This window comes from Chelmon rostratus, chromosome 9, assembly GCF_017976325.1.
Source record: "Chelmon rostratus isolate fCheRos1 chromosome 9, fCheRos1.pri, whole genome shotgun sequence".
Taxonomy (NCBI): Eukaryota; Metazoa; Chordata; class Actinopteri; order Chaetodontiformes; family Chaetodontidae; genus Chelmon; species Chelmon rostratus.
In genome coordinates, this window is record NC_055666.1 from 7,333,228 (window position 1) to 7,353,610 (window position 20,383).

General features: G+C 40.0%; 1 protein-coding gene across 1 annotated transcript in view; it reads left to right on the forward strand.

The window, feature by feature from the left end:
* The window catches only part of pigg (phosphatidylinositol glycan anchor biosynthesis class G), a 60,108-nt gene that overhangs the window by 20,961 nt on the left and 18,764 nt on the right, over window positions 1-20,383 (forward strand). Inside the window, exons 7-10 of the mRNA XM_041944096.1 lie at window positions 3,779-3,996; window positions 4,350-4,634; window positions 12,207-12,610; window positions 15,120-15,311. Coding sequence (XP_041800030.1) covers window positions 3,779-3,996; window positions 4,350-4,634; window positions 12,207-12,610; window positions 15,120-15,311 — 1,099 coding nt within the window. The remainder of the gene's footprint in view (window positions 1-3,778; window positions 3,997-4,349; window positions 4,635-12,206; window positions 12,611-15,119; window positions 15,312-20,383) is intronic.

A 20,383-nucleotide genomic window follows, 5' to 3' on the forward strand; every position in this document is an offset into this window, starting at 1 on the left:
CAGTGTCAGCTCTGTAAGAAAAACAACCAGCTCACCAAACAGGTTTTGTCTTTTTTAAACACATCTTTGTGTTGAATTTGAGCCCACACACACTTACATGTTGTCCCAATTTTCAGTACAATATGATGACAATACCTCAGTGCATGTTATCTTGTGTGTCTTGAATGAATTGTCTAAAAGGAAACTCTCACAGACTTGGAGTGCTGTAAGCAGCATATTGCATTTTCAAAACTTCATTTAAAACAAACTACTTCCTTTCACATTAACAAACTTAACGCTCTGGCAGCACATTTTCCACTCTATTTTGGTGCCTGGTTTCCATAGTGATGGGATGAAATGGAAATTATTTCAGCAGACCTACATTTGGATGTGTTGATTTTTTTTTGTCTGTCCACTTGGGTAATCATGAAGCTGTTATGCAGTGGAATGTAATAGTTGTCACTGCCGGGAAATTCGCCTGGGATGATATTTTAAGTAGCATGCCTGTTGGACACCTGTTGGGGTAAAATCTTACCGGGTGTGAAAGAAGTTGCGTAAAAGAAAGCTTCTGTCAGAAAACAGTATTTTTAATTAGGAGAACAAAGGTACTAGATTTATAATACCCAGCCAGTCCCAGCCTGAGTGGATATTTTAGGATTTTATCATTATCGTGAAATCTCTGTTAAGTTTTTGCAATCACATGTATTTGTTCCAAAGTAAGAATAACCTGAAAAACATGAAACTAACATTTTAAAGTTCAACTCAGCTGGTGATACAAGGTTTAAACAACCTTGTTCTGCCTCTATATCTGTCTGCCACATTCTCTGTCAGTCTCGTTTCTTGTTTTAATACTGTTTATCTGTTGGTTTTAATCCATTACTATCGTCACAATGAAATCAAGACAAGATTGCAATAACTATATCCACCCCTTCCCCCACCGCTGCACATCTGAAGTAAAATAAATCAAGAATAACAAAAAAGAAAGAGATATACTACTAGTAGTACTACTACTACTTGTGAGTAGTGAAGTGTTTAGATGATGGACTGATCTCCAGAAGACTTCAACATTTCAAGCAAGATTAGTGGATTATTTTGTTTTGTACAATTTTAGAGTGAAAAAAGGAAACGAGCACAATGCAAAAGTTAAGATTTGAGCTTTCAGATAACTTTTACTGAGGCCTCTGACCGTAATCAGCTTGTGAGGGCTCTGGCTGGAAATTTAAGAGCGTTAAAAATGCTGTGACTCCTCAAACCAAACAATCAGCAGCCAGGAGCTCCTCTAAAATCAATCAAATCAAACCCCTTGTTTGACTGCAAAAGACCTTCATGAAGCTGAAGCAGACTGTGGAGGGGTGGTGCACTGTTCTACTGTGCAGCGACACCTGCACAAATATGAGCTCCATGGAGGAAAACCGTTCCTGTGTCCTCACCACAGAGTCAGAAGTTTGCAATGAACATCTTGGACACACGTCCTGTGGACTGATGGAGTTAAAACAAAACTTTTTGGCCATACTGAGCAAACATATGTTTGAATGAATTTCATGAAAGGAACAGCTCTCCGACTGTTGAGCATGGAGGTGGATCATTCACGCTTTGGGCACATGCTTCTCAGCCTTGCTCTGTCTGAGCTAAAAACATGAAACAGAATGTGATAATTTGCAAATTCTTTTTGACATGGACTCAACTATGAACAGTACAAAGACAATATATTCAATGTTTGACCTAATTAGCTGAATGGATTTTTGTAAATATCTGCTTAATCTGGATTTGATGCAGCAACATGCTTCAAACAAGTTGGGACAGGAGCAACAAAAGACTGGGAAAGTTGTGGAACGCTCCAAAAACACCTGTTTGAATCATTCCACAGGTAAACAGGTTGATTGGTAACAGGTGAGAGTATCATGATTGGGTATGAAAGGAGCATCCTGGAAAGGCTCAGTCGTTCACAAGCAAGGATGGAGCGAGGTTCACCACTTTGTGAACACATGATTGGACAAAATTCATCGTAAATATCAGTTAAATTTCTAATGACATGAAATCAAACATTCTGTCATTGATTATCAAAGGCAAACTCAATGTAAAAGCATAGTTCTGGCAGTGCCAGCTCTGCAGCAGCAGTGCTGTCCTAGCCGTCACACACAGGTAGAGGTAAGCAGTGTGTCCTGGATGTTAGAGGCAAAACCTGACTGATCAAACTTTCTGATGTTTGGGATAGCAGTTTTCAGTCTATTTGCAAAAACCAATGGAAGTAATTTATGATCCACATTTCACAAAGATATTGGACAACATGGTGCTTTACCTTTTTTATGAATTAATGTTAGAATTGCAGAGTCCCATGTGTCTGCATGTTGTCTGATATCCAAGGCCCAGTTAAAAACTTTACACAGTGAAATAGCTGCTAAATTTGAAATGCCCCATAAAACTCATTTGTAAATCCATCACTGTCTCCCTTGTATCAATCTTCATATTATGTTTTCCTTGTGATTCTAACCTCAGGCATCTTGGAGGGCCATTAACCAGTCCCCGTACTTTTAGACAGATGAAACATGGCCAGGGCCATCGATATTGTATGATTCATGCCTGTGGCTTAAGGTTCTAATATTTCTACCAACCCCTCTGTCTGGCAAAGCCACAGTCACTATTTATCACCCCCATGCCTATGCTGCTGAGATAGGTGTTATACTGCAAAAATATTGTTTTTAGGAGTGTGTGTGTGTGTGTGTGTGTGTGTGTGTGTGTGTGTGTGTGTTTCAGTCATGTATACAACAAATCAAACCTCCACATTGCTTTGTCCTTGAACAGGCTCCTAAAGCACAGAAGTAAAATGAAAACAGGCATCATTTCATCTGCTTTGAGTAAACATGTGAATGAGTCATAGCTTGTCATCGTTAGAACCCTGACAAATAATACCTTACTTTTTTTAGGACCAAATGGTTTTCGCCTCGGACACACTCTAAGGAACATTATCAACACAGGAAACAGAAAAGTGAAATACTGACATTTTAAATTAACTGATATTTCCCATTTAAATCATCCAACATGCATCGAAATGATTTATGAAGTCATAAATAGGATTAGTGAACTCTCATTCATAAGGAAACAAATAGTTAGAAAATACCTGTATTTTCTTTACAATGAGCTACAGCAGGACAGGCAGCAGTCTGAGGAAGCTTTTTCCAAAGTGAGGCAAAGTACTCCAGACAACCTTAACTTTTCTTCGCTTTTCTCATGGTTCAGTTTGTTTTTAAATCAGCTAATAGTAAAAAAATGAGCTTTTCTGCCAGTGGCTCCAACCGTGGTTGTAACGTTGTTAATATGTCACAATATGGTGACAGATTGTTGTTATATGCAAGGAAATAATTCCACCAATTGACAGCAGTGTTCACTTGTAATACTGAAAACACTGCATTCAGTTTGGAGGCAGACTGCAGACAGAGGTTGAAGTTACATAATAGGAAATCACAGATTGTTTGGCTTCATAAATAAGTTTAATTGTCCTCATGCATCAAATGGTATTTGGTGATAAACAAACAGAGCAAAATGAATGTGACACTGCAGCAGAAAACCCAAAAAGATTATTAATGAGATGCTGCAAATGTCCTCCTCACTTTGACAAATGTATATGAATTAAATAGCTGTTGCAGTTCCAACAAGAACAACATGTTTCACAACATTTTAGAAGTCTTTGAGTACCTGACAGCAAACATCAATGTCCCAATTAACGGTCACTTGAAAGTTGCACTTAAAACATCCCAATTATTGATATCTGTGTCTCCCTACCCACTTCTGTTCAATCTAGAGGCAGGCTTTGAGCAGTTCCGTGTGGCAGAAAAGGCTCATGGGAGCTGGATGAAGCTCTACCTGGAGGGCAACACCTCTGAGGTGCTGACCAACATGGGCAAAAAGGTCCTGAAGCAGTATCTGGAGGCCCTGGCTGCCATGAGCTCGGCCCTCAGCAAACAGCTGGGCAAGTACGATATGTACTCCATGATCGCCGGCATGGTGTTTGTGTTTCAGGTAAGCAGGAGAATTTCATTCTCTAAAGGCTAATAGGTGTTGCTGGTAGGTCAGTGTTTTGTCACAGGTGTGAAGGAACAAAAGAACCATGCCTACATTTGAAAGCTTTCTTGTGATGGAGGAAATGCTTTGAACAGCGTAATTGTCAAACATAAATTGAGCAGAAAAAGAAGAAAGAAGAAAGACATTTACTGCCATGCTGCCAATATTAAGGAGTGTGGTCTCCACTGTTTACATATCCCGATCAAGCTACGTTACCAAAGGTGTCTGTGGTTGTATGAGTTAAAGAAAAAGTCCTTCAAACTTTATCTCCCCTTCTCTCCCCATTCTCCCCCCCTGGCCTGGCCCTCAAGCTCCTGTTGGTCTTACTGCTGGCGATGCCTGAAGCCCTCAGTGGTGAAGCAGCCGTGGACCTCCCAGTCCTCTCAGCCCTGCTCTCCCTCCCTTTCTACCTCTTGTGCCTGCTGCTCGCCTCAGTGCACGTCTTGGTGTGCACATCTGCCGAGAGCTCCTGTTACTTCTGCAGCCTCTCCTGGGGTCTCGTGTTTGCTGCTGTTGCCTTCTCCTCTGCAATGTTTTGTATTCTGGTCTCTATGGCAACACGGCGACTCCCCCTGGGATCCAGGATTCACGGGAAGGTGAGTTTGTGCACCTAAATATACCGGCCAAACACGGATACAGATTGTGGTAGATGTTTGCCCTCGTAGGTGTTATACACATGCGCTTTGCTTACGTACAGAAAGCTGCACGCAATGCATTAATATGCAACCTAACTTTTTAACAGGTCAGGTGGTCTGTGATCGCTTTACAAACTATATTTAACAGATGGGGAAAAAGATCTAATGTTTGTGAATATACAAGTCTGTGGATGGAAAGCTACCTCGCTGCTGTTTAAAAGATCGATTTTTACTCTTATGTTTTAATATTTCACTTCCTGCGTTTAGAGCAACATTACCTATGAGACTATCAGAATTTATTTGAGAGAGAACTCCACTAAATCTACTGAGGCTCAGGGGGGATGGCACGGTCTTGTCTATTGTACCCCCACTTTATGATTTAGCTAAGTTAGCAAAGTCTTTAATAACGCCGCCTTAAATCACTTGAATGTTCCTGTACTGTGAAACAAAGGCCTGAGAAAAAGTTTTAGTAGATTTAGTAGTGAGTGCCTCTTAGTCGATTTGAGACTTTGGGCACCATTTATATTAATCAAATAGTGCTTGGCTGCATGCACACCTTGTCGTGTGTTTTTCATGCAGGATTCCAATGAGCCGCCTTAATTGTTCTACAGTGTTGCACAGGGAAATGGGACGGTAATGAGTACAGTAGGGAGTAGCTTTAATGCTGACATTTTAATGCAGTGACATAACTTTATATTGACACATAAAAGATGATATTGTTTAATGTAGACACGTGGAATAAAGTATACTCTTTTTATCAGTCAGCGCAGTGATTGTGAGTTGAATGTGTTACAGAGGCTGCGACGGTCTCTCGTGCTGCAGGTTTACGTTGTGTCCCAGGAGTCACAGGCTCCCATTGTGAACACGATATCCATTAATATCAGGTCACATTTCTGAAAGACGCTGCCGCACTGATGAACATAATCCATCATTCAAATAGCATGTGTAGTGGACTATTTTTAACACCACCTTAAAACCCACAATCACTGCACCCTAAACAAAAATGCTCCTGAGTAGCAGAAGTGAATCTGTTAGAGATCATCGTGTGCCTCCAGCTGGATGGTGCTTCCACTCGACATAAGAGGAAGTTTTGTTTTGCCCGTTTATTGCAAATAGAGGTTTTATCCTCGTGTGGCATGATGGACAAAGCAAAAATAGTCCTATCAACTATGAGTAATAGCTGCATTATAAAGTCATGGTAGAAAATTGAATAGATGTGCTGTTTAGTATTCTGTCAGTCAGACCAGCAGTAGACCATGGATGTATTAAGAGAACTAGATATGGTGCTTTAAGATGGCAGCCGATTCATTCCATTCTGGGCACATACGCCAAAATAGTTTCAGGCTTCTGTGGACCCTGTGATGTAGTTGCCAGTTTATTAGGTACACCTTGCTCAAACTAATGCACTCGAATACAATACTTGTGCAACATATTTTACCCTCATGAAAGGAATGATGTTCACTTTTTATTGAAGTGTTAGAAGTGTTGATTCAACATTATCAAAGTAAATATGAAACTTATATTACCTGTTGTTATTATTTTGTCCACCCTAATGTCTATATAACAGAAACACCTCCCTGTAAAATGATATAAAGTTGAATCAACACCTCTAAAACAGTTTCAACAAAACCTGAACATTACAACCTTCTCAAAGGTTTGTTACAGGACTGTTCTATTAGACCGTGTTATTTATTAGCTAGGTGTACCTGATAAACTGGCAGTGGAGTGTAGATTTTCTTTGTCAGCTGACTTCCTGCCAGGTCCCCACATACATGAATTGCATGATAATAATTTTGCGATGCAGGTTTTTGAGGTGTTTTCATTCTTATCGGACGCAATAGTTCAAATTCTTGTAAACTCCAGCATAACCATTTGTTTTCTGTCTTTTTTTGTAATGATTGTCCATTGGCACATGTCTTTTTGAAGCAGCGGGTGTCAGCGGGTGATCTGCAATTACAGCCACTGTGCCAAAATCATCAAAATGTCTGCTGCTCTTTGAAAACAGTGGCGCCTTATGAACTCTGTAAATAGAGCAGACTTTAGTACAACAGACAGAAGAAGGGTCTGACATTACAAACACTTAAAAAAAATACATTGATTAATTTACATGAGGATTATCCTTTAACTGAATGGGAAAGACAAAATTCTGTAAAAACATCCTTAAAAATGACTTAAGCACAGTTGTAATGTAATCACTATTACTCTCACAAAAGTAGGTCATATTATAATGAATGGCTTAGTTTTTAGCATTTGTCAGCTGTAAAACAGACTATTACAGTATTTGTATGTGTAAGTTGTCCAACTAATAAGTGAATTAGCACATTGTACCATTGCCACGTGCACCCAGAAAGGCAGTGCGCCTGTCAAATAACCAGAAAAATGACTTAACATGTCAAGGGAACAGTCATTGAACATGTGTGGTACCATTAAACCCAGAAGCTGATGGACAAAGAGGTCCAGCAGTCAACAACTGAAACACACAGACAAAGTATACTTAGAAGGTATTGTTACGTATTTTGTCTTCTCTCTGTAGCAGCTATGTTGAAATTTACTTCAACAAAAAGAAGTGATTACCAGCAATGTGAAGATTGCTCTTCTAAATGTGAGCAATCAATCAGAGATAGCGGGAGTCGTTATTCAGAAGATGGAAGCTTTCAGTCTTAAGTGTTTGTTTAAATTGGCCTAAAAGATGAGTCCTCATCGCTGCTGCACCTCTTTGCTCATTATAATTTATCTGTAAAGGTTACATCTCATTTCCCCTCTGGGAACTTTGAGAAAGTGCTGATACGGCAAAAAAGAATTCAGTAGAAATCCACTCGGGCCATTAGGTTTGGGTGAAGAAATCATCTTCCAAATCTATACACTGGAGCGTGCAGAGAAAATCTGCTGTAGATTGGCCTTCCTTGAAAAGCCTCTGGAATATTTTCTTTGAGTTCCAGTGTCACACAGATGTCAAAGAAAATGTGCACATAGCTCAGTTGGCAGGTAATGATTGGACTTGGAAAGAGAAATGTGCTTCCTCATCCAGCAGCAGATTCTTGAGAAGTCACCAGACTTTGGCCAGAAAGGTAAAACTGTCAGCCAGGAAGCAAACTTAGCCAATGAATGCATCAAACTTTTACAGTGTGCACAATAAACTCAAAGTATTTAGAAAGATTTGGATTTCACTTTTTTTTTGTCTCTGTGAATGACACGATAACCACAAAAAAAGTTATTTCTTTATTTAACTTGCAATCATTATTATTCTTTAAAATACTAGAGAAAATTCCACACACCAAATCCCAAAGATATTTAATTTACAAGTAGCAAATCCTCACATTTTAGAAGCTGGAACCAGATAATGTTTTGAAGGAGCACTTGATAAATTACTTATATGAACCAGTCATCAAACTGGTGGTGTTTCAGTGATACTGTCTGTGTTTTCCATAAATGATTCGTGTCAAGGAAGTAAAGCAATAAACACATGGGACTATATCTTAAAAGAATATGAATAATATGAAAAAACATACAGGGGAATGGCAGTGCTGGATCCTGATTGGCGGACGGTTCCCGCCACACAATTTACGTGATACAAGCTATCAAAGGTCTTAACAGCGTATACTTATGGGTGATAAACTCCAGCTGTATATAAAAGCTGAATCCTGCTGAAGATATATTTTGAACTAAAAAATTTAGTAGTCTTAGAAGGATCATATACCGTAAAACTTAGGTAGCATTTCAGCTTCCTTACATTGACTTGCAGTTGATGCTGGAATCAATTTTAAAATGTTATTGATTACTCTGAAAGCAATAAATGGATGTTATATTATTTGTTCCATATGTTGCATTTACATCTTGTTTCAAAAAGGTGATTAAAAATTTACAATCATGGCCCATCTTTATGGCCAAAATCTTTATCTCTGTAATAACCTGTGTAAGGAAATGCAATTAGTAGAATCTGTGTCCTCTAAGTCATTAATGACAAACTCGTTTTGATATTGAGATTAGATAATAAAACTGTTATTTTTACATCATATTAGTATCGGTCATGAATTTGCAGGAAGTCCTCTTTGACTTTTCGAAAAGGCTTCTGCTTTTGCCAATTTGGCATCTGTCTGTACAGTTCTCAGCAACTTTTCAATTTGCAAAAATGCAGCTTCAGTTGCCATTAAGGAGAAGAAGTTAGGAAAATATTGTGCAACAAAGTTCCAAAATGAAATATGACAAGGGTCAGAAATGATCTAAAGTCAGGTAAAGTCTTGTTATATTATTTTATCACTGGAATCAGTTTGGATCTAAGTGCAAAGCTGCGCCTGGTTTGGCTTGACAAATGACTGCATTATGGGCGGCATCCAAAACCTTTATTAGCGGTATCCTGATTAGTTTCTCTGCAAGACGGAGAAAAACTGGAAGATTAAGCACACTTACTATCTCACTACTCCAACAAAACTGTGATTAGAATTCCAGTTGAGTGAATATTAATGACCTAAAGGTGAATGTACTTTATTTAAAAAAGTAGTGTCTATAAAGGAGGTGACAAGTTGTAGAATATTTAGAATTTAAATTAGAGTACAGAAAAATGCCAAGTGCAAAATACCAGCAATATTACAAGAGGATGAAGACCCCTTTAACAAATGTTTTAAGTGCGTCTGTAAGGAGTCTACAGTATAACAGTTTAATAAGCTTTCTTTTTGCGTCCTGAGTGAATGTTTCTTTCTCTTGTGAGGAAGCTGGAAAGTCCAAAGGGCTGAGTGGGAAAGAGTATTTCACAACTCCATGATAGAAAGTCGGGTTCAATGGCCTGTCAGTAGTAGAGTCAGCTGACAGGACTAGCTTCACATTTATTTGCTTTCTGTTGGAGAGGTAGATGACAAGATCAGTATCCCTCATATCCCTTCGTGAAATAGAAAGCGACAGCCAGAATCTGTTTAGCTTAGCACAAAGACGAGAAACAAGGGGAACAGCTAATCCACCTGCCAGTGCCTTTAGACCATAAATTAATACATTACATCTATCGGTTTAATTTGTACAAAAAGTTTAAAAATGACATGAACATAAAATTTTCCCTGTTGATTGGAACAGTCGGGAGTCCTGAGTCACAAGACCTGAGAGTTGTGGAAGTTTCTTACGGAGAAATCATGTCAGAAACCCAACTTGGTCTTCGCCCAGTTAGTGAATATTGATCACGGGCACTGTTTTGAAACTGACTGTACTGGTACCCAGTGCAAAGAGCTGGGTGTACTATGTTGCTTAGAAGTCTGGCAGCTGCATTTTGGAAAAGCTGAAGTTGCTGGCTTAACAGCAGCATGTGTGGATCGAACAGAAGGGGGCCAAGTATCGATCCTTGTGGTAATCCGCAGGTCATGCTGACCTGCTTGAAAATAAGATAACCAATGGTGACAGAATATTTCCTCTCTTGCAAGTTGCACATGAACCAGTTCGGAACAGTGCCTTCACAGCCCAATCCAGTTTTCAGACCTGTCCAATAATGAGGTGTGATCAGCTGCGTCACAAGCGACAGTGAGATCTGATAATACCAGAATAGAAATTTTGCCAGTGTCATTTTGAATCTTAAAGGATGTGAGTGAGGTATGTACTCACTTTTTATATTCAGGTGACATTTATCTTTTTACATCTTTTTCTCATGAATCTACTCTGGTCGTTCCCTTAACTTTGATGAATGCTAATTTGAATCAGATATTTTTGATACATTGCTAAGGCATGGAATCATATAGAAAGGGAAATTGTATATAAATGCTGATGCTTCCTCATTTTTTTCCATAATACTTCTCTCTTGTTTGCATTCCATCTACAATGCCATGAACACAGATGAGTATGCAAACCACTTGTTCGTGAAGGAAAAACATGAGGAATTGCTGATTTTGAGATTTCACAATTTGCTAACCACTGGAGGAGAGACAGACTTGAACAGGGAGCACTGGAGCCGGGAAAACATTACAGCTCCCTTTGGGCCATGACAGGTCTAATCTCAAAAACAAAGAAGTTGTAGGCATGCAGGACATTAATCCTTTTCCCAGTCATGCAAAGACAGTTCGGATTGCTGTACAGAATGAAGGGGCAGAGACCCCGCTTAACCAAATGCCTGGCTCAACCTTCAAACAAGTGTAGGATAGAAAGCTATATTTCGGGGGAATTTAATATCATACAGGGTATTTAATCTGAGAGACATTCATTAAAACTTGGAAACAAAAATTATGAACAACCTAGATACTGACATTATATGAAAATGCATGCAACCTAGAAACTGTAGACCCTACGTTTGACACCATTGAGTGTATTTTTTTTTTTATTTTCAAAAACACAACAACCAGAAGTGAATCTTTAATGTCACAGAATTTTATATAAGGTAAACAGGCATATGTATAAAAGCTGTCCACAATAATAGCCTGTAGTTTTGTAAGGAGAAAACAAGTATGAAACAGCCCAGTCCCACAGTGATTTGGTGCTGTAGCCTGCAGGCAATGTACTGTATGCACAGACTCAGCCTCCCTTTGTCCAGGAGGTGAACACAGGCTGAGATGCACGTCTGCACTTGGTGGTTGTTTGTTGGGCTAAAATATTACTGCTGAACTAAGAGCTTGGCTGAACTTTATTTGAACTTGCTTTGCATGGCAGTACGCTGTCAGCACGGAGCAAAATAATTTGCATACAAGTATGTGATTGGCCAAACATCAATTTTAAGAATGCGATGGAAGCATCCACAAGTGACCGACTACAATTTATGAATGACAGCTCACGGTCGCTGTCTGCTGCGCTAAATGGCCTCAATACACAGTGTGGAATGTGATGACTGACTGGATCTTGTGTCTTAGCAAAAAAAAAAAAAAACAGCAGTCTGTATCGTGTTTCTTTGCTGGCATTTGGATGTGAACAGTTTGTGCAGTGGTAGACACAGTTTTCTCTTTTGGACTTTGAATGATCAGGGTTGAGATAATAGAGCAGGTGTAAGTGGTTGCAAATTGAACAGTTTCATTATGAAGTACATGGTTCATTTAATGACTGTCACTTGATGAGGCTTTTCAATATTGAAGTAGATTAGTGTGAATCACCCAAGCAGTGGTTTCATCCAAATAATTATCCCACTGTGTTTAACAATTAGACCTGCCAGTGGATCCACAGTACAGAGGTGGGCAAGGTGAAAATAGATTGTCTAGTCAGGCTTGTCTGGTTGTGGACTTTGCAATCTCTCGCCCCATTTGTTAAAATTGTCTCAAGTTAAATAGATTTAGTGACAGAGCAAAGGTACTCCTTAAGATTTTGAATTTGGGCAGTGTTACTTTTGTACTTTTGGCTACAAACATGATAATCAACTCGCGATCCCTACCGAAACGTTATCATCTGCTTCGAGGCCCCAGACCGATCTGTCTGCAAAATCTCATGAAAATCTGTTCTTTGATCTTTGAGGTTCCCAGCTGAGAAGCAGATAAACAGACAGGAGCCAGAGAATGAACATATAACATGACTGTGTAACCACACAAAGACATTTTTTACTCTTTGCCTTAATGCTTCTTGCACTTTTGTTTTCTTTCGTAGTCTCCATTGAGGAGCAGTGGCAGCGAGTGGTCGCTGTCAGAGCTGGATGTTTTGCTGCTGGCCGGCACGGTCGGACACACTCTCAGCTTGGCGGCCAGCAGCTTTGTAGAGGAAGAGCACCAGACCTGGTACTTTCTGCTCAACACCCTATGCCTCGCCGTCTTCCAGGATGTTTGCCGCAAGTACTTCAGAGAGCAGAGAGGCGCTGGGGATGAGGAAGAGCATATCCTCCCTTCCAAAGAGTGTCATCCCTCTGCTCACCCCAAGGCAGAGATTTGCTCAGAGAAGTGGCTAGCGTTAGCCACGCCGCCCTTCACTCTGCTCTGCTGCCGACTGCTGCGCTCCCTCAACCAGACCGGGGTGCAGTGGGCTCATCTTCCTGACGTGGGACATTGGCTTAACAGGTAGGGTTTCTAAAATGATAAATATTGCATGAGGTGCTATACAAGGCAAAAAGCAACAAGGTTCACAAACGGTGCAACTCCAAAATGTCCAAAATTAATTAATAATAACATGAATCAATACAGAAAAAGGTGAAGATGAAATTAATTGAATATAAAAACTCTACATTATGAAATGTTATTATATCATTATTATTTCATACATTTATTTATGGACATTTTTATTTTGAAGTGCTAATTTTCAAAGGGCTGCCTTCACACTGGCGTTTTCGGCAGCGACTCATGTCACTTGCCATAACAGTGGTGTTGTCACCTCTCCACACTTCTGCCTCTCACCAAATCACATGCCCTCAGCCTTGTAGCCGGCTGCTGGTAGTTTAGTTTATTTCATCCTTTATTTAAACAGGCACTCTCACTGAGATCAGAGTCTCCTTATAAAGAAAACATACACAGTCTGAGCAGCACGGACACAAAGTTTACATACACAGAACAGTGTTTATATATGAAGGGAAACATTACAAGTAGCATTCAACATGCTCCATTATAGATGTTTTTTAATCTTCAAAAGCAATGAGACATTTTCATTTCTGAACTGTTCATTTGTGAGGCATAGTATTTAAAAACAGTTCGGAATCAGCATGTGATATAGATGAAGTTAAAATGTCTTGTGCCTGACATCTGTTATGATTATATATGATTACTGGTTTTGGATGTGATCAGAGAGCAGAGATTAGCCAAGTAGCATCCGTTAGCCAGACTTCTTTAACTCAACAAGGCAGCGAAGCAAAGAGATAGTGTTAACAGCAACAGCTACCTGGTTGATTCAGAATTATCTTGGCACCATTGTTCCCCGAGGAAAAGATGCATCACTCTGTGAATAGCAAAAAGAGAGACTGGTTTGTCTTCGTCTTTAGTTTCTCTGAAGTCTTTGGAGTTCCCTATTAAATAACACAAAAGAGCCGAGTATGTTCAGTGATTACATCGAAGTTCAGAAGTCTGAAAGAACATTTGATAGACAATCTGTTAAATGCGCGCATAAGTCCCTTTGAGTGCACTGACTCCATGTCTTTCTCTTGTTACCAAAGCCAACCTTTACAAATTTCACAGGCTCCAAGAACAGTGAAATCTTGTTTGTTCTGTCCAACAGCAGTAATGACCAATGGTGCTGCTAGCAGAGCTGAGGACTATTAGTCTTGTGTTGTAGTGTATAGTATATTTTTCTTTTTTATGTGGATACGTGGGAACATGTAGGTGACAGGACATTACAAGAACTTCTTTTCAGCACAGCTCCAGTTGAGGGTGAGAGGTTTTAATGTGAATAGGCTTTTTTCACTGGTTAAATACTGACGTTCAGCAGTCACAGGGGGATAAATGCACTATAAAAACACAAAGATGTCAAGTTGTCCACATACCAAAAGACAATAACCTCAGTAGGCTTGAATGCAATGCAGAGACAAGGTGTTCAATCTCCATTTGTCTCTCCACCGACACAGAAAAATAGCAGATCACCGTAACAGGTTCATTCCTGTTCTGTGGTGGTTATTGAAAGCCATTTGGGGAAATATACTAAATCTCCTGCTGAAGTAGACGAGGCAGGTTGATTGTAATATGCAGGAAAATTACACTTGATAACAAAATAAGTCCTGAATGATTTGGTCATTACAGACATTTAATGTATGGGGTCTTAACACTATACAAGGCTTTTCGTATAACACTGAATCACTTTAAAATGTGTTTTTCTGGCTGAGAAGCTGACAGGACCCTCTGCTAAGCATTTTTTTTTTTTAAAGAGTAAAGACGGGAAAATAGCCGTCTGTGATTGCTCAGGCTGTAGAAAAACTGTCATTTCTCAGTAAAACTGTGACTGTTTCAGAGCCATTAATATTCTGCCAACAGCACAGGGCAGGGGATTATGGTTTGTTCTTTAACATGCATCACATTGTGGAATAGAAATGTGGATTCTGACCTTTTCCCTGTCCGGCGTTGCCCTTTCTTCCTACCTGCTCTGCTTGTTGCTTGGATAATGAGATCTAGGCAGCGTTACGCCTCATCTTGTCTCAGAGCGCCCAACTTCCACTGCTGTCTGATCCAGCTAACAGCTAAATACATGCCGTCTGTCCAACTTTGATATGTCCTTTGAGGTCTTATTTCCTGTCTGCGCTCGGTGCGGTGTAATTTCAAACTGTATAGCCTTAAATCCAGTGAACAATTGAAGATTCGTGCCTCTTTAAAGTTTAAACTGCTGCTGGAGGATATGACTGACAGCGTTGGTCTGGCCAGAATGTTCTCCATTGCTCAGTAAATAGTCGACTTCAAGGTTTAAGCTTTCTTTTTTCAATTAATTAAATCACTGAATTCATTTTTTGACATTATTCTTAAAGATAAAATAAGGAAAACACTGGAACACGTACAGTATGCACTGCAAATATGTGTTAAATGAGTATCAGTTTCAAAATGTAAAGAACGTGGAAGTGTTTTCTTTACTGTTGGTCTGTTTGTTGTCTTTTTCTAGTTCTGAACACAGGACAGTCCTCTCCCTGCTGGCTGCTTTCTGTTTGGTTCTTATCTACCTCTTGGTTCAAAGACGGTGCTCATGGGTGTCCAAGGTTGCCCTCGCCCTCGGACTTCTGGGTGTCTACAGCTACCGGGCAGCTGTCGGCAACGTCTCGTTTCCCTGGCATCACTCTGGTCAAGCTACGTCCAAGTAAGTTTTTTGTGCACCCAATGAGCATGTTTTCATTCAATGTAACAGTTGGCAAATTGCTGTTCTCTGTTGATTTGTGCTCTGATGCAGCTGAGTGTGCAGGCTGCAGTGCTGCACGTCATTTGGGAGAAACAATCAGACCCCCATCCCTTAAAATTGTGATAATGAACTGCTGTACACTTGTTTCTTTTTTTTCGCCTTGCATCTACCTACAGGAAATCTCCCCAACCCAGTGTACCATCAAGTCCTGAAAAAAGTCAGAGAGTGTCTTACATTAAATGAATTGCATTGAAAGAGGAGTAGCGCAGTCTATGGCTGTTGATTTAATTTGGCACTCAGTAAAAATTGCAGTGGTATCAACAGTTCTTTTCTCCTCCAGTACAAGTCCCTGGCACAGCCACAACACCACCCAGCCCTCCCGTCCTCTGTTACCGATGAAACTGATATAGTCACATTTTCACAACACAGAGAAGTAAGCTAGCTAATTAGAGTGCAGATTGAACAGGGAAAATGAAGAGGCAATATATCACCATGTGGAATATTGGAATAATAGTTTTGTAAATTTGCTTTTCATTTGCCTTGAAAATTAGTTTTTTTTAAGCTTCCATGATTGAAATACAAAATCGTGCATTTCTCTCTATTGTGGAGTAATAAAAATGTAAGTAGTTGGAAGGTTTGGACGTTTGTAGAAACTGCAGTCTCAGGTCTCAAGATATGCAATATACAGTACAGGCCGGAAAAAGAGTTTTGAAATCAGGAATTGTAACTCCGTTTTACACCGTTAGAGATAATTATTACAGGTCTTTCACAAATTATGTGTATTTTTAGCCATGTAAGTGGTGTGGCTTAAGCACATGCAAGCAATAAGCATGCTAACACGCTAAACTAAACATGGATATTATACCTGTGAAGCATGTTACCGTTGTCATGTTAGCATGCCGAACTAAGCATTTAGCCCAAAGCACCAGTGTGCCCGAGTGCAGCCTCACAGAGCAGCTAGCATGGCTGTGGACCCTGAGAGAAGACAGTTTACTAGCTACTGTACTGCCTACTGATAAGAAGGTTTTTCCAGCTTTTTATCTCGATTTTTAAATTGCTCCTGAGTTCCTTTTGCTGTCATTGAAAGATAAATCTTGAGAAGAGTTTGGACTTCTTAAACCTGCAGATGCATTGAGACCCCTGCGGTATGTTCCTGAGGGTAAGAATGTCCTCTCCTAGACCCTCAAACCTTAATCAAGCATATTAGGTTCATAATCACATTCTTTTTGCACAGTATATGATGCTCAACCCTTCAGTGCCCAGTGCGTTTTAGTGCGTCAGGTGCGTCCTTGAACCTGAATAATGAAAAATCTTGTTTAATGTTTGCCTCAAAATATATAAGTATTCTTTAAGATTGATGCCTCTTTACACTGTATACATGTAATCCTTTAGCACAATCTATGTAATAGTTGTATTAGCATTGTTCAAAAACAGGGGAAATCGACAATCTTGCTTGCCTAAGTGTGGTCATTTTTCATTCTGCAGACTGTAGCTTGGCACAGAGTTATCTGCTACTAACCCCCGTCAGAAAATAATGAGTGTGCAGGGCTGCACACAGTTCTCCTGTCTAGTTTTCCCGACCTCCCTTCATCTAATACCAGTACCTGGCCTTCCCTAACCTTTCCTGTTCTCCTTGGCAGTCTCTCCTACTCGCTCACCTAATTAAAAGCTCAGCCTCTCACCCTTACCCATACAAAGACACCTGACTAAAGCCACTCAGGGACCCCGGCTCCTTTTGACGAACTGTATGATTGACAAGGTTGACAGTTGACCCGGTCCTTCATCCTTTTCTTCAGACCTCAACAAGTTGATCATTATGGTGCTCTGCCTCAAGGATGTATTTTAGACTTTGTCCGCGCTGTGAATTCCTTGGCAGAGTTCCTTATAAAGCAAGACAAACTTGAGTCTGGGGCCTTATAACATGCTCTCCGTCCCAGGTGCTATATTTTGATTGCTGGGCAAAGAGAAGCCTTATTTGTGTAATTACAGTGTAGCCTCCAACTGCTGAAATGTTGTAATCAAAGCATGTTTCCCACGGGTCTGATTTTCATGGTTTAGTATTTCTGAACAACCTGGAATTTATTTTAGACACAACATCACAGCAGATTCGCTTTCTCTGAAATCAGAAAGACACAAATGTTGCATTTTTCACTGCTGTGTTTTTTCTTTCACATCTGAACGTGACTATAAGAAGAAATGACTTTGTATAATGACCCTTTTTAAAGTCTGGTCTTCCTGGGATACTCTCTCTCTCTGTGTTTTATCAGAATAAAGCCCCCTGACAACTGTCCGGTTCCCTCCTCGCTTTCCCTTTGTGCCAACTACCTAATTGCGCTGTTGCCTCTTTCAAAATGGCTAATGGGGTTGAGAACAGCCAGCACTGCTCACTTTAAACAGTTCAAAGAGTTACTTGAATTGATGTCACTGTGGATACAGTTTTTCCTCTGTCTCTTTCTCATAGCATCATCGGAAATTAACCTAAAAATAGACGGAGATGGAAAGTCAGCTGACAGGGCCAACCTGTACTTATTTTTCTATAAGTGGATACTGAGACATTACCGATTAGGATTTGAGCTATAAAAACCTATAAAGAAAGATACAATCAAGGTAACATAAAAGATTAACAAGTGTTCCAAAAGGAAACAGCTCAACATCAAAGCAGCCGGCTGAGGGCCAAGCCTGTCTGTGCCTGTGTGCATCATAGCCAAAGTTCTTTGCTGTCTCCGTCCTCCTTATGAGAGTTTATGGCAAATGTTCTACCAAACATGAAGCCACCAGAAGTGTTTACAGTGTTAGTGTTTCATCTGTGTTTGTATGTGCTTCACACCTGCACAAAACATGACCCATTTTATCATGTAGTGCTTTATCTAGAAAGGGACTGTTGTGCAGGTTCCCAATTTAAAAATATTCATGCATACCGATCCCGCTTAAAAATGGAAATATATTCAAACTCGTCTCAAAACACCTGTGAACCCCTGCCACACACACACACACGCACACACACTGACAGACACACATACACACACAGACACAGACACACAGAATTCAGTTTTCACTTATATTACCCAAGAGGTAAACCATTTTAGAGCCCTGTTTCAAAGGTAATCTGTGTTTTTACAATATATCAGTGGTAACATTTAACAAATCATTATCCTCCACTGACTTTAAAGCATAGTTCATTACAGTGCTCTTTTGTGTACCTTATCTTTCTAAATCATGCTACTGTTACAGAATGATGGTGATTTGTTTTTTTTTTTAAATCTAACATAAAGCTGAAAAACCACACGTGCTGGCAGTGGAGCAGGTATTGATCTCGTGCTTTGTTGTGTAATTAGATGTGTTGTCTGTAAGCATTGTTTTAAAGTCTGACACTTTTTCCCAGTGGCATTTCAATAGTTGCAACTTGGACGTGCACAGATTTCTCCCACAGAGTTCCCGGGGCTCAGATGAAGTGGGCAGGCTCCTCCTCATTCTCATTCATTTACTCTAAGTGTGAGCCCAATGCAGGTGATTGATGAACAAACATGTTGAGGGGACTGGACGTAATCTTACCTTTTCTTATTCACTTGCTGGAAGACCAGCACTTGTTTCCAAGGTAACATGATTTCCAGACGGCGCCTCTGTAACACAGCTTGACAGGCGACTGTTTTCTGTCCGCTGTTACCTCTATTAACATTACAAAATGCAGCAGATAAGATCAGAAATATGTGAGTGGTCGAGTTTTCTCACCAAGCAATGTGGAGGATTCCCTGAGGCTTTAAAGCCTCTGAAATCTTTGTTTCAGCTCTGAACATTTTCCTCAATAACATTAAATATTCATGCCTAAATGAGCAACAATCAAAGTTCAAGGCTTGAAAAGCCTCGGCATTATATATGAAGAGTTAGATACTGGAAAATCTGCTCCATCATGACTGCGTTGGTGTGGTTTGATCAGCAGAAGCAAACTGTCGTCAGTTCTTTCGATCCAGACATCGATAAATTCTGATCGGTGCATTAAAATACAGGTCAGGGTTCGTGGCATGTCCACTGCTTTCTGCTAACAATCCCACAATGCAATGTGTCACATTTTAAAAATGACAGTCCTGCTTTCAGGGTCTTCAAAAACATTTATCATCCCTTAGATAAAGTTGTTATGTGTTTAGTATGAAAGCGATACCAGAGAGGATCTGTGTGGGAATAATTCTGCTTGGGACATGTTGTAGGCCGAGGCATTTTCTATGCAGACCTACCTGACTGGATACTCTACTTTGATTCCTTGATTAAAGAATACATTTGGGATACAGTATTACTGTATCTGCTTTAATGACTGCCTGGCTTTATTAATCAGGTGGCACGCTCCAGAAAGGAGCAGGGTTAAAGTTCTCAAGTAATCTTAACAAATGATGCCAAAAATAACAAAATGCACTCTTGGCATTGTTCTTGATGATAAATGTGCTCTGCTGGAAGACACAGCTGAACGCCATTATCACCACAACTTTGGCCTTTTCTTTGTTATTGTTCTGGAATAAGACTCAGCTTGCTGTTACCTCGGCCTTTGCTTGGTGGTCTTAACTTCAGCATGCCAAAGGACAAATGGAGAATTTTTACGAACTCCTCGATACAAAACGACAATGGAACATCTGAGGAGGGCCGAAACCATTGTTGATCAATACTAATGACTTAACAATTGCACTGGCTGTAGTCTTGATTTGAACAAAAAACTCCCTCAAGACTGGAGTTCCAAGATGCTTTGCATACTGCCACCAAGCGCACACACAAACACTTCAGAGTCAAATTCAAGTGCAGCCTTATTAACCCAGCATTTGCCATAGTTGTACACTGCTTCTTAAACTGGCTATTAGCTTGCTTACATCTCTCTATTGGAGATCGTGACTTTAAGCCTGTTACAAGCCACTGCACTACAAGTGGACATGAGGGGTTGCAGCAGTCTTATTTAGTATTGTTGCAGATCCTGCTGCCTGCTGCTCGTCTGTAGAGCTCGATGGAAATCATAAATTGAGTAATACCCCCTTAGCGAAATGACTAGTCTAATT